The 14483-nt window shown below is 40.0% G+C and overlaps 1 protein-coding gene across 3 annotated transcripts in view; it reads left to right on the top strand.

The window, feature by feature from the left end:
- Window positions 1-14483, top strand: part of slc4a3 (solute carrier family 4 member 3) — a 58582-nt gene that overhangs the window by 37483 nt on the left and 6616 nt on the right. For all 3 annotated transcript variants that reach the window (XM_051405083.1, XM_051405084.1, XM_051405085.1), the window contains 13 exons: window positions 236-371; window positions 4600-4783; window positions 6299-6404; window positions 6886-7070; window positions 7497-7716; window positions 8801-9016; window positions 9112-9260; window positions 9387-9581; window positions 9758-9946; window positions 10260-10349; window positions 10464-10630; window positions 10749-11002; window positions 12344-12513. In XM_051405083.1, coding sequence (XP_051261043.1) covers window positions 236-371; window positions 4600-4783; window positions 6299-6404; window positions 6886-7070; window positions 7497-7716; window positions 8801-9016; window positions 9112-9260; window positions 9387-9581; window positions 9758-9946; window positions 10260-10349; window positions 10464-10630; window positions 10749-11002; window positions 12344-12513 — 2261 coding nt within the window. The remainder of the gene's footprint in view (window positions 1-235; window positions 372-4599; window positions 4784-6298; window positions 6405-6885; window positions 7071-7496; window positions 7717-8800; window positions 9017-9111; window positions 9261-9386; window positions 9582-9757; window positions 9947-10259; window positions 10350-10463; window positions 10631-10748; window positions 11003-12343; window positions 12514-14483) is intronic.

Genomic DNA, 14483 nt, shown 5'->3' with positions numbered 1-14483 from the left:
TGCTCGCAGCGCCTGCCTTATGGTTTATCTGTTCCCATGTGCAGCTGAAATAAAATCCACCAAGAAAAACACGACATGCAAAAAGAAGCTAAACTCATTAACAGAAAATACATTTGTCAAAATAACAACATGTCGACATTTTTTCCTTGCTCACATTTATCCAAACTGGAGAGTGAATAATTTTTAAACAATATGGTATGAGCATCCTTGTCTTCCTGTACTTTTCCATCATTAGGTGCAATCCTGCTGGACCTCGAGCAGAACTCTCTGCCCGGCATCGCCCATCTGGTGGTGGAGACGATGATCATCTCTGATCAGATCAGAGCTGAAGACAGGCCGAGTGTTCTCCGGGCTTTGTTGCTCAAACACAGGTCAGTCACAAAGCTAACACTAACTGGCTCCCTCAAACAGAACATTTTTACCATCTGGCTTCAGTACAGAGTCAGACGTCAGAGTGGCATCCCAGGAGAGTGTACAAGGTTTAAGGGGCTCATCTATATATTTTTGACCAAATAAGTTTTAGGAATAGGTGGGAAATTTTCCTTTTCTGAAGGTTCTTAGATGGCCAGAAATGAAAAAAACAGACCTTTTTATTCCAGGTTTCCGACATTATCACTGTAAACACATTTTGTACAGCATCTGAGGCTGTCCTATCAGCAGGGTTCAACTTATTCAGGCTCTTTGACCACTCGGCTTCACTAAACCTAATTTGAACTGTTCTCATAATCAGTCTCATGAAGCTGCATAGATCACACTGTTAAGAAGTATTGCAAACGTATAAAATACTTGAATACAAACTCTAAAATACAAAAGGATTGTAAAGTATTGCTACTGAGTTGTAAACTCATTGTTCTGTGCTTTTAAAGCTTGAAACCAGCCTGAACCAGAACTCCTACTTGCAGTTTTGGTCTGTGGTGTTAGTTACGATGGCAACAGATCTTGATTTAATCTCAAACAATCCCAACCCCACTTAATACCAAAGTTAGATGACTAACTTCACAAGACAGTCCCAGAGAACATTGTTATCTTAGATTTAGTAGTTTCTTTGTCCATGTTTAACAGACCTGTCAGTCTATAATAGTGTGAATGCTGCTTTGTTTACACATTGATTATGGGTTGTAGGTATGGCAGAATGAAGAATGGCATTGAAGGTTACAGAAAGGCAAAATTTAGGGGAACTGAACAGGGAATTTCCAAATTGTGACATTTAACAACACTTGGCTCATCATCTGGTGTACTTCCCCAGGGCTGACTAAGTTTCAAACGTCAAGACTGTTCTGTAGCTGCCCTGGGTCTTAAAGCCTCAACCATCAGATTAAAAGTTTGATTCTTCATTTTGTGAGCCATCCTGTCTTTGTTAAGATATTTGTCTGTGTCAGACGTAGTTCTTTTCATGCACAAAAGAGTGGGAGTTTCAATCTGAGGCTCATAACTGTAGACCAAGAATAAAAAAGACAGTGTTAGGGGCTTGGTAAAAACATCTAAAACTTGCAAATTTGAAACTGACCTTTCTAGCTATTTTGTTACTTTTCATGAATCCAGATGGGTTTCTTCATTCCAAAGGTATACTGTTTATTACCCGATTAAACTCGATTGTTATTTTAGCCTTTGAGTGTTTGGTGCTTTGTGATTTTTGCATTAGCAGGTTCTTTCCAGCCAGCCGAGTCAGCCACTCTTGGTATCAGGTTCAATGGTGTTGGTGGAAATTATTCTGTGTGACGTTGTTAGCCTCATGGGACACCACAACTTGCTTTCATGTGTCAGGATCTCAATTCCAAAATGGCATTAGCGATCAGGACTTTCCCACTAGAAAACCTCAAAGACCAAAATTGTAGACAAGTATGCGGATGTAACACGGGACATGTCATCTCCTCGCTATCTCTAGCTCTCTCAAATGGTCCCCACTTATTGATCGACAGTTGCATTAACATTCCAGCTAAACTGACCTAATACATACGGCCAATGGAATAGTGCGCTACACAATAGTGGATTATAGATTTTTCACTGTTACATAATGAGAAAAACAAGTTGACTAAATGTCGGCTGTCAAATTAAATTACTAAAAGGAAAGATAAGCCATGCCTCAAAAATTCACTAATTCTCCAGTTTGTACATTTTGTGTAATTTCAGGGTTTACTTTAAATATTTTGAAAATATTTTTCATCTAGGGACAGGCAGAAATGGTCAGTAGAAACAAATAATCTATCAAGTCTCTCCGTGTTTCAGTCAGCTGGTCAACTATTACTGTAACTACTGAATGGATTGCCATGAAAAGATCCCCACATGAAGCCTGCTAACTTAAGTACCTCCCTTACTTTTTCTCTAGCTTAAGTAGACATTAACGAAATATCTCAACCACTATTGAATGGATGGCCATTAAAAAGTGGTGCCCAGAAGATGAATCCCATTGATTTTTAATGGTCCCCTTCCTCTAGCGCTACCAGCAGCATTGTTAAACTGTAGCAACACTCTGGCTTTCCATCCGACGCCATCATGAGGTCAAAGGTTGAAACACTATAGTACTTTTGTTATGACCAAATACCTACTTTGGGTTTAGTGCTAATTAGCAAGTTAGTGATAAATGTTATAGCTGTTAAACATCAGCTTGTTAACATTGACATTTTAAGCATGTTTAGCATGCTGACAGCACTCAGAGCTCACAGAATATGAGAATATGTACTTCTTTGGGCTCACAGTTGGCAAGTTGGTGCCCACTGGCAAACATGAGATTGAGATTGTGAGATTGTTTTAGTAACTGCTGTTGAAAAACCTTCACTCATACCTGTGTTAGTTTTATTTTCCAAGGAACTCATCTTATCCTTATGTCTCTGTACACAGCTCTTCTAAGTCACTGGTCCAGCATTCTCTGTCTGGCCACTCCTCTGTCGAGCCAGAATGGTACAGCCGGGTTCGATCAGTAACAGTAATCTTGCATGGACAATGCTGTGGTGTGATGACACTTCAATAGTCTGATAATTATAAAACATTAAAATGTAATATTACTAACATCATGGTGACCAGATTTTCTGTTTGACTAAAATGTTCACGGGATGGATCCGCACATGCAAAGCGACACAACAGATGAACACAAAACAAGCCGGCCAGCGGACATTCTTAGCAGCAGGCCATCATGCGTTCATTCCATCTTTCACAGCGTTTCCACATAAATTCCCAGTATGTCGCTGGCTGCTTCCGCAGGGGAAAAAAAACCCTCAAACACTCATGTCATTAGAGTCATCACCAGTCTGAGATATCAGATTTACGATGTGGAAAGAAACACATTGAGGTGCTGCTAAAATTTAGCTCATCGCTTACTCAGACCACTTAAAAGATCTTCTGGAAACGTCTCGGGCAGAAATTCCCTTCAGTGTCACACCTCGTTCTTTTGTCTCGTGGTGCCGTCGTGTCCAATTTGGGCGCCGTGTTATAGGACCTTGTGGGCCTAATGAGTGAGGTGATGTCACCCTTGGACTTAGCAGTGTAATGAAGCAGCGTTAAAAAACTTGGCTGGTGTGACACACTAAATACTTCTCTTTAAAAGGGAGAGAAACATGCTTACACTCACATGCACAAAGGCGTAGTTAATAAGGCTACACAGATTAGTCTGGCTGTTTTATTGATGCACTGAAGCAAATGTCACATTTTAAAAAATTACTGTGTCAACTCAGACTTTCTCGTAAGAGCTTTCTAATTGCCTTAAAATAAAAATATATATATTTTAAAGGATGTTGCTGATGACTTTTTTAAATGTATGACCTGCATTGCAACTGCATTAGGTAAAGCTCTTCAGCATGTCGAATGAACAGAAGGTAGATTAGGTGAACAAGAATCACAGCTGTGCAACAACATATTATCATCTTATTATAATGATAGTTTAATCCACCCTCAGGCTGGAGAGATAAGAAGTAGGTGCACATTCCTGATGAGCTTTCTGATAGGAGAAATATATTGAGCGTATTGATATATCTATGGAGGAAGCACAACGTTGTAATGCAGCCCCTTGTCAATCTGTTGCACCTGGGGGAGTGAAACTTGGAACTGTACTTGTATTAGTATATAATATGGAACAATCCTCCCAGTACTAACTGCTTTTTAACCGTGCTAAGGGTGCGGCCAAGTGGATAACATTGTCCAAAATCAAATACCTCAAGAACTATTAAGTTGATTGCCATAACATTTTCTACAGACAGTAATGATCCACAGCGGATTCATATTAAGGACTTTTCATCTAGCAGTTTTGGTTCAGAGTTAAACCATGAACAATTTTCAGAAACTTCTGCTCTCCACAGGGTGGATTGTAATGTAATCTCCCTGACATTTCATTTAGTGCTATCATGAGGTTAACATTTAAATTTGTACTTATCTAACTTGGGCTGTAAAACTAATGACTTTCCCATCAGCCTCAGCCGTGCTTTGTGCTTATCGCCAATTAGCCACTTTCAGCATTCTAACTAAGATGGTGACCCTGGTAAACATAACGTGTCAATGTGAGCGTACTGGCATGCTGATGTTAGCACTTAGCTCAGAGCACAGTTGCATCCACATAGTATGGCAGTAGACTCGCTCATGTTTTCTTTTTCCTTCGTTTTGTTCCCACAGCCATCCGAGTGATATGAAACATCGTTTTCACCGCCACCAATCATCCAGCAGTCTTCATGGCAGCTTCAATCACAACCACGTCCCGGACACCAATCTGCCGCTGGTGGCTGAAGAGCAGGAAGAGCACCAGGATAACAAAGTGCCGGTGTACGACCCAAAACAAGACGTGTTTGTCAGCCTGTTTGTAAGTCATTCTTACTTAGCACTTGTTTGTCCTTACAGCAACCCTTATTCCTCACACTTCATTTACTATTTGTGTCAATGCAGGGATTTCCACCCCTGGAGAAACATTTGGGCTATAAAACCACAAATATGGTATATTCTAATGCTAATGTTCCAGTATATACACTGATCCTAATTATTCCATATTTGAATGAGTTGGCCAACCCGATTGTAAACATGTCACTTTGGCAACGTTTCCTATATGAGTGTGTGTTGGCAATGTCTCAGAGGAGGCTCTTCTGTAATTCATCCATTAAGCCGATAAACGTCAGTGAGACGTATATGGAAAATGCAGCGCTTTAAGTTTTTTAATGCTTACTGCGCAATCATCAAGTTGCTGCCACTGGTGTTTTGCAATGTTTTCCAAACTAGCCTGTCCAACGAAGATGTCCCCAGTCTGTGCAATCAATGCAGTTCTTAATGTGTTTTGCCATCTAATATTTGTCAAACACTGAAGACAACTCTCTGCTCTCTACTTGACAGGACAGAACCTCTCATCTTAGCACGTGCACACACACACATATTGATATACAGTATGATGATCTGATACAGACAGATCTCTATCATCATGGTTGCATTGCTTTGAAGCAAACGCTCGTGGTTGTAAAATGTACACGCATAGCGAATCGCAACTTGTTCATCAAAACTACTTCATCAGAATCAGAAGATAATATAATAAAGTAGTCGGCTGAACTCAAATGAGTAGTTGGCTGTTTGGCCGGAAGCTGGGGCTTACGGCTGGCTCTGGTCAATGTGAGATGCTGGTGACGGAGATCTGAGAGATATGAGATCTGGGTTAAGATAGACTGCGACATAGTTGAAACAATGCAGGCAGACAGCACAGTAACTTACCAAAGCCAAAGTAAGTGATTAACTAGTTTTGACAAGTCTCCACAAGGATAATGGAACTCAGCTATCTAAAAGGACGGAGATAAAAGCGACGTTGAGCTGTCTTGTTCCAGTTTATGGTTTGAATTAAGTTCTAAGAATCAGCAGTAAGCGTAGATTTAAGCATGATTACACAAAATTCCTGATGTGAGGCCTGTGGCTCTCGCATTGTTCTTTGAAACACCCCTTCATGAGGTCAGACGTCGTGTAGGTAGTTCTTGAAGTCGGAGAAGGCAAGTCTCCCCGTGCCACATGTGTTGAATTATGTTCTTAGTCAGCTTACAGGTGCTTCCAGTTAAAGCTTCTTGATGCATTAACTGTGAAAACCTAATGTTCCCCATGGCTTAAAATGTTGGCAAATTTAAAACAGCCTATTAAAAAAAATCTGTTGAAACATAAATAATCAGTCATCCTGTTGCACAGTTTTAAAATAAACTGCACAGGGGTGTTATGCAGAATATTATTGTTCATACATACTCTGCTTTTTTGACAATATATTCCCATTATTGGCCACATGCTATGTTGTGGTGTCACATCGTGTTGGTTGGAAAAACAATATGGATATTCTTTGTTCTGTTCCTCCTCCAAGAAATCTCTCCACCCTCTGCCTCCTGAGAGCCATCCAGCTGCAGCCAGATCGATGAAGCTCCTCGCCAAGATTCCCAAAGATGCTGAAGCTGTCATTGTTTTAGTTGGTAAGCTCCGTGAGTTTTGACACAGTAGATTAGAGGAATTATGCCTTTTCTCTTCTTCTGTTTTTAAAAAGAGATTAATCTGCTTGTTGCAAATTTTTCATCAGGCTTCAAATACAAAAAAAATCAGTATAACACTATAGTAATAGACAATGGTACCTACGTCTGTGTGTATTCTGATCACCTTTTGTCTTTACTGTAGTTTTTAGAATTATGCTGCTGTGCTTATGCTAATGTAGGTCAACATCTCTGCAGCTGCTTTGCTATGAACCCCCGAGGACCTGGGAAGCTTAAATGTATTCAAGCCTTAACACTAAATTAACACTACAACTACCACAGATGAGCAGATTCAGATTTTTGAGAATAAACAGGTGATGAGTGTACTGATCACAGATTGTGTTATCACGAATGCCGTCCCTCATGCAGAGATGTAAAAAATCTCTAAAGTCTGAACTTGTTGCATTTTTGTGTCGTTTACTTTCAGGCTGTGTTGAGTTTCTGGAGCAGCCAGCCATGGCCTTTGTCAGGTTGAATGAGGCAGTCCTTCTGGAGTCGGTGCTGGAGGTCCCTGTCCCCGTTCGCTTTATTTTCGTCCTGCTTGGTCCCACTCAGTCCAACGTGGACTACCATGAGATTGGACGTTCCTTCTCCACTCTCATGTCTGACAAGGTAGATATAAATCTGAAAAGATGTAAAACCACGTTTCAATCAGATGACAACAACAAAAGAAACAATGAATATCGTCATTTATTCACTCATAAACATTGAGAATTAGATTTAGAATTTATCTTCACCAATAAGTAAGGTACTATTCTTTTTTTTAACCAAAAAGCCCAATCCAGAAAAATAAAGAAAACCTGCTAAAAAGCTTCTAATTATCCCCCTCTAAATACATTATTCTGAAGTAAATCCTAGTGAGTACCCTCCACTGTAAATGCCCATCAAAGAAATGAGAAGTTGCATAATTGATTGCAGTAATTTGCTAATAGACAGATACTGTAATAGTTATTGCTCTTTCAAACTGTAGGTCCTCTGAGCTTGAATGGCCTTTCTTTTGCTTTCTGGCGATGACATTGAGTTGCATTATTGTTATAGAGTTTCCACGAGGTGGCCTATTTTGCTGACGACAGACAGGACCTCCTGAATGGTATCAATGAATTCTTGGACTGCAGCATCGTCATTCCACCCTCAGATGTGGAGGGCAAAGACCTCCTGAAGACAGTGGCGGACTTCCAGAAGCAGATGCTGCGCAAGAGGAAGGAAAGAGAGCTCAAGAGGCACCAGTCCTCAGCTGGAATAGAGCAGAACAACAAAGGTACTCTGTCAAGTCCTTAAAGAGCCCGTTTTACCAGCCAAATCCTCATTTACTGGGCTTGAGCAAGGCACGTCTTTTATTCTGCAAACCAATGCAGACAGATCAACCTCATAAGTCTGACTTCTTCTAAACTGTGTGCAGGACTTTCCCTGCGTTTTCAATGTTAAAAACACAGATGTGAACAGCTTTTACATCTACAAATCAGCAGAAAATACAGTTGTCGCTTTCGGTAGTTTTAAGATGGTATGTCCCATCACCTCAGTAAAGAAAACATCTACAGTACTGGTTAGATAGTAGTTTTTTTTCAAATTATGTATTAGGGAAAAGATCATGAACTTAAATAATCAGTCTTTCCATTCAAAAGCAAGTCTGACATTCCCTTCATTCTGTAACTTTTAAAGTTAATATTAGACTCTTTTTTTGTGATACGATAAAAGCTTACTAAAAACTCAAAATCCCACCATGCCATCCACCATTTAAAATTTTTACCATATAAATTTTAAGAATATTCACATAAAACAAGTAGAGTTTGAGTTATAGATAAAATGTTTTCTTAAGGATTCACATTTTACATTCCTCAAGATGTGCGTTGCCATAGAGCCTTTTTTAAAGCTGCCATTGGAGGGCGCCAAAAACATTTTTAAATCCTACACATAGTGGCATTGGGGAGAAAGATGGTATTATATTCTTCTCATTGTCAACATATTATCAAAATAATTAACCCAACAATTCATTAGTCCATCATTGATTCCTTAATGTGTGACACTAATATATTTATATATATTTTAAAGTACTCAGTAATTAAGTAGTTTTTAGGAATTACTAAGGTGTAAACAGTCAATTTGTTAGGGACTATTTTCAGCTGTGAGTCGACTCAACTGCTGTGCCCATGTTCATGGTAATAAAGGAATGTGTCACCCAGTACAACAGTATAGCTCAGGCTTGTAAGGTGGGATTTTGGTTTTATTACAGACCTTTAATATCTATCATCCTGTATATAACTTGCTAACTTTTATTTAATTGTTTTACTATTGTGATGACTAGTAGTTTATTTGTGTAACTGATTCTGTAACAAACCCTGTAGAGGTGAGTCCAGAGGAGGAGGAGGAGGGAGACCAGGAGGTGGACCCATTGAAGCGCTCAGGGATCCCTTTCGGAGGCCTGATCCATGACATCCGCCGCCGCTATCCACACTACATCAGCGACCTGAAAGACGCCCTGGACATGCAGTGCCTCGCTGCCGTCATCTTCATTTATTTCGCTGCACTGTCGCCGACTATTACCTTTGGAGGCCTGCTGGGTAAGCTGACTCTTCAAGAAACAAGAAATTTGGACCTCATGTCATTTTGATACCTTCCCTCTGAAGATGCGTTATGTGTCTGTATTCACATACAGGAGAAAAAACAGAAGGCATGATGGGAGTGACTGAGCTTATTGTGTCAACTGCAACTCTTGGTGTTATATTCTCGCTGCTTGCTGGTCAGCCCCTCCTCATCATAGGCTTCTCAGGACCCTTACTGGTGTTCGAAGAAGCCTACTACAAGGTACTATATCTAAAAATGTAGTTAACACAGGAACTACTAGACACTATAACACATACTCCTGTTTTTGTTACATAATTCCCATTTTCCTGAAACATATGACTAACATGTCTGTGTCTTTTCACTCAGTTCTGTCAGGCCCACAACTACGAGTATCTGACCGGTCGAGTGTGGATTGGTTTCTGGCTCATCTTCATTGTCCTGGTGATTGTGGCTGCAGAGGGCAGCTTCCTTGTTCGCTACATCTCACCGTTTACCCAGGAGATTTTTGCTTTCCTCATCTCCCTTATCTTCATCTATGAGACTTTTTCTAAGCTCATCAAGGTAACTACTCCAGCTATTGCACAGCGCACTTCTCAATTGTTATTTTATTATGATCAGTAGTACCTTACTTGTTAGTGAAGCTGAAAGCATCCAATAATTAGGTCTAATCCTTCATTTTTCATATCTGCAAAAAGCAAACAATCGAGGATACATTGAGACACTCTTCTTGTTTCCAGGTGTTTAGGGAACATCCACTGATGGCAATGTACCCCAGTGACTCCACCCCAACTACTGAACTTCAAGATTTTGATCTCGTCTTCAACCAGCCTAACACTGCTCTTCTGTCTCTGGTCCTCATGATGGGCACTTTCTTTGTTGCTTTCTTCCTCAGGAAATTCAGAAACAGTCGGTTTTTAGGCGGAAAGGTACCCTGCTTTACTGAGTCTCTTAAAAACCTTTGGACAGCCAATTTCAGGCATTTATACAATAATACATTTATTAAAACATTTATAAAAATATTTTTCACAGGTTATGTTTGTGCAGGGAAATGGGATAATGTCAATAATGTATTCTATGCTTTTTATAAAAGAAAATGGTGTTTATCAGTTTGAATCAATAATATTGATGGATTCCACAGTGGGTGTTCATAAAGTGAGCTTCATATAAACATTCATGTGGTAAGAAGTGTGCTGAATGTTGACTTATTTTTATTTACCCTTGGTTTCTTAATATCCCCAGGCCAGAAGAATCATTGGTGACTTTGGCATCCCCATCTCAATTTTAGTTTCAGTACTGGTGGATTACACCATCACTGACACTTACACACAGGTAACTGTAATGTCTTCAGTCACACAGTCAACAGCTGAAGAGCATTTTTATTATAGTTCCAACAACTCAGTGTCTTTCCTCAGTGCATAACATTATTTTTTTATTTACTTTTAGAAACTCAATGTGCCGTCTGGCTTCTCAGTCACCTCCCCTGACAAGAGAGGTTGGTTCATCAGCCCCTTTGGTGACAAACAGCCCTTCCCCACCTGGATGATGGGAGCATCTATTGTACCTGCCCTTCTTGTCTTCATCCTCATTTTTATGGAAACTCAGATCACTTCGTACGTACAGTGTGGTTATGTACAGTGGTAATAATCTGTGTGTAATAGTAAGGTATTCTTTTTTACAAACTGTGCAACACTTTTGAAATATTTTCCCATTTTTCCTTCAATCTAACAGATTGATAGTCAGTAAGAAGGAGCGTCACCTGGTTAAAGGCTCAGGCTTCCACCTGGATCTTTTGCTCATTGTCATTCTTGGTGCCATCTGTCCTCTTTTCGGCCTGCCGTGGCTCACCGCGGCCACTGTGCGTTCTGTCACTCACGTCAACGCCCTCACCGTCATGAGCAAAGCCACGGCTCCTGGCGAAAAGCCCATGATCCAGGAGGTGAAAGAACAAAGGGTGACTGGGCTTCTTGTGGCTATTCTCGTTGGTAAGAGGAAAGGGACGGATGGGAGTGTGTGATGCCAACTGACCATTCGCTAGACCCCACCCCCAAACAGCAATAGTCCAATAATAACATAGCAACCGTAGCTAGGCACACAGGCCTGTGAAGTTTGGGATTTCTACACATGCTGAAAAGGTGCAGATGGGGTTGTAGTAAGAGTAATACTCACTATCTCAGGACTTCAGAGGGTGATTTAGCCTTTACAAAAATAAAAACACTAGAATTTTTTTTTCTAAGGATTGCATTTAACTGTACGTCCATCTGCTCTAACATTAGCTGCAATTTGTAGCATACCTGGCTAACAACCTTACTACCTACAGTAGTAACTTGGCATTATTTCCAAAGCCATGTCATTAGCAACTACATTATTTTGTTGGGTTACAGATTATTATGAACACACCCCAGTCAAGATGCTAGTATATCACAATTTAGATTAATATTAGTGACTGTCCTGCTTTTTATTTGGTTCGGGGAAGATAACATGCCAGCAACTCAAGTGAAAATTCTTTATATTAGCATTACATTTGCCAAACTCCTAACTAGTCTTCATCCTCAGTGCATTTTCTCTTGTAAAGTAAAGCATACTGTTTTGAAATTCATTTAAATTCAGAGCTAACTAGCTCTGCTCTGAGACACAAACAAAAGCTAACACAGATGCTCCTTTATTTCTTTGACATGTATCAGCTGGAGAGGATGATGACTTTTAGCCTGGGACAGGAAGCTTTAGCCTCAGTCTTTTTGCATGATATCGTGTATGCAGCCATCGTGCTACTTCTGCAGCACCTGCATGTCTTGACATTCTTGAAGTATGAATCAGCCGTTGGAAAAGCTTAAAATGATTTTATATTCTGTTTACAAATTGTCTTCAAAATGAACTGAAACTGTCATTTTTCCAAACGAAAATTGTTGAACTCAAAATGCAAGTTCTGACATTGCAACATTGTTTTTATCCACTGACTAGTACTACATTGCCAGCAGAATATCTTGTTTCAATTAAGGTAGGGTTCCCAAAGTAGTCTTAAGTATAGTTTGATCCAGTTTGGGTATACAACCGTAATGACTCATCATGGTTGTTGAGCTTTTGTTTGATTGAAAGGCTGTTTGGATTAGGAATAAGACTTTCTGGATTAGCCCAAATAGCGTTTCGACCAAGGCAGCTGAACAGCGAATGTTTCAAATAAACGGCATTGACAGTGTGTTTGTCATGAGGTCTGTTCCCTTCTCGAATGAATAATTCTCTCCACCGGTCTTGTGCATGTGCGTACTCCCTAAAAGACAGTAATATGATTTGAAAACCTCACCTATAACCCCCTTTCTGCCCATCAGGTATGTCCATCGTGATGGAAGACGTGCTCCGCCTCATCCCTCTGGCTGTGCTCTTTGGCATCTTCCTGTACATGGGGGTCACCTCTCTGACAGGCATCCAACTGTACGAACGCATCACACTCATGGTCACGCCCGCCAAGCATCACCCCGACCACATCTACGTCACCAAGGTAGAACACGCAATAAGAACGTTTACATGCCCTCGCCTTCTATTATTAGTGGTAAGATGCAGAAGCCAAACCCAGCAGAGTGGTAAGTGCAGCAGAGTCCACGCAGCTGTTTTTCTGCAGTCTTGGTTTTCAGCTCTGTTTGATGGAGTGATTCAGATCCCTGTATAGATGATACGTGAACATTATCCAGATTTTTACAGCTATGCTAGTCTTGGACTCCTCCACATCCAGAAAACTGTCATTTCTTCACCAACAGAGAGTTACAAGCAGAGTCACAGACTTCCAAGATGCATAGGGAAAGGAAAATGTTGCTGGAGTTTTGACCCCAAACAGAGAGTTACCTCAACAGTTTAGGATAAACACACAGTCTGGTTTCTGGCCGCCTGGTCACCGCTGGATTTAGCTTCTCCATTTGATCATCAGTAATGGAAGAATACAATTAATCATGTGCATTACTGGTGTCAGACCTTCAATTCATTTTGTTTATCATCATAGTTTTTTTGTGTTTCTGACTAACTGCTATGTAACACTAGTTCTGGACGCACCTGCAGACAGCATCATCAGAAACCTGGATAAGGGGTATTCCTTTTTCTATCTTAAAGCTAGCACATTGCTGTCTCTTAAAAATGGGACATGGCTTATCTATGTTGTTGAAACCAGGATCTTTAGTTTTTTTGTAGGATGCCTAACCTGGATACTTAACCTAATCATAGTTAAGGTACTAGACATACTAAACGTACTTAATGATGAGCAAGGGGGTTACTATTTAAGAATAGGTACAAACTTTTTCAGATCTATCTTAAAAACAAGTCAGGTGCCCATATGAACACTGAAACTGTTTTTGCTTGCTGTACTGCTCATACAGGCAATTCAAAGATCCCTTTCCAACAGGCTTCCAGTGAGAGACAAAATCAGCAGTCCTCTTGGAAAAACGTCTTCTAAAGTTTATTTGAATATGATATGATGAATCTTTTTATTATGAAAGCCCCTCCCTGTGTTTCCCCACACAGTGTTTCCTTGCTGAGTTGCAGCAGAGGCACAGTAACAGAGGGGAATTTTCATAATAAAAACACTTTATCTGATACTAAAGAAAACCCAGGACATGGGGTTTCTATCAGGCAAACAGCAAACAATGCTTCTACTTCAGGGTTGCCAAAGCTAACATAATGATTTAAAATATAATAATTTCCCTTCCCTTTATTAATACATAACCAACCTTCAACACAAAAGAGAAAAAACACTGCAATGTGTAACTAAAAAAGTAAAAAAAACAACAAAACATAATTGCGAATTAAGAGAGGAGTGTAAAGATGAAAAAAGAGGTTTGAGTTTTTTACTGGGGGCAGACTAGTTGCACACCAGGGTGGGGTGGATCACTAGATCCTGTTGTGAGTATTGATTTTTGTGTGAATAGAATCAACATCAAAAAGACTCCCATTAGATCCTCTCAGGGGACATGAATATTCGTCTTAGTGCATGCTCTCTCTGTTTCTCTGCTGCTGTTGTGTGCATGCACGCAGGGACCACCTTGCTAGTTCAAAGAATTCACACAGTAAACATTTATTTATTTAGTCTTTTAACATGCATTTGGTTAAGAAATGAATAGACAATACAAATAAATGTGTTTGGTAAAACTCAGAAGTAGTTAGTTAATGATGCCTTTACACCTTGTAAATCATGACACATGGTTCTATAGCTGGACACTAACAGCTCATCTGTCAAAATTGGTGATTGAAAACCAATTTTATGGTGCATGGAAAACACAGGAAAAGGACAAGAAAACTTTACAGAAAATTCAGTCTCTCTTGCTTTATTTTTACACAAAGCATCAGATGCAGGATTTTCCACTAGATGGAGCCAAAAACATGTGAGATTTTCTTCAAGCAGGGGAGCAGTCTGGGATTTAGTGTGTTTAATGTGTCTCTATGTTTCTGTACTGTGGTCTATGGTCTTTTGGTTTTCTACCCTTC

The sequence above is a fragment of the Dicentrarchus labrax genome, unplaced genomic scaffold (assembly GCF_905237075.1).
Source record: "Dicentrarchus labrax unplaced genomic scaffold, dlabrax2021, whole genome shotgun sequence".
Lineage (NCBI taxonomy): Eukaryota > Metazoa > Chordata > Actinopteri > Moronidae > Dicentrarchus > Dicentrarchus labrax.
Note: the sequence above shows the minus strand (reverse complement) of the source record. Positions and strands in the feature narration are given on the sequence as shown.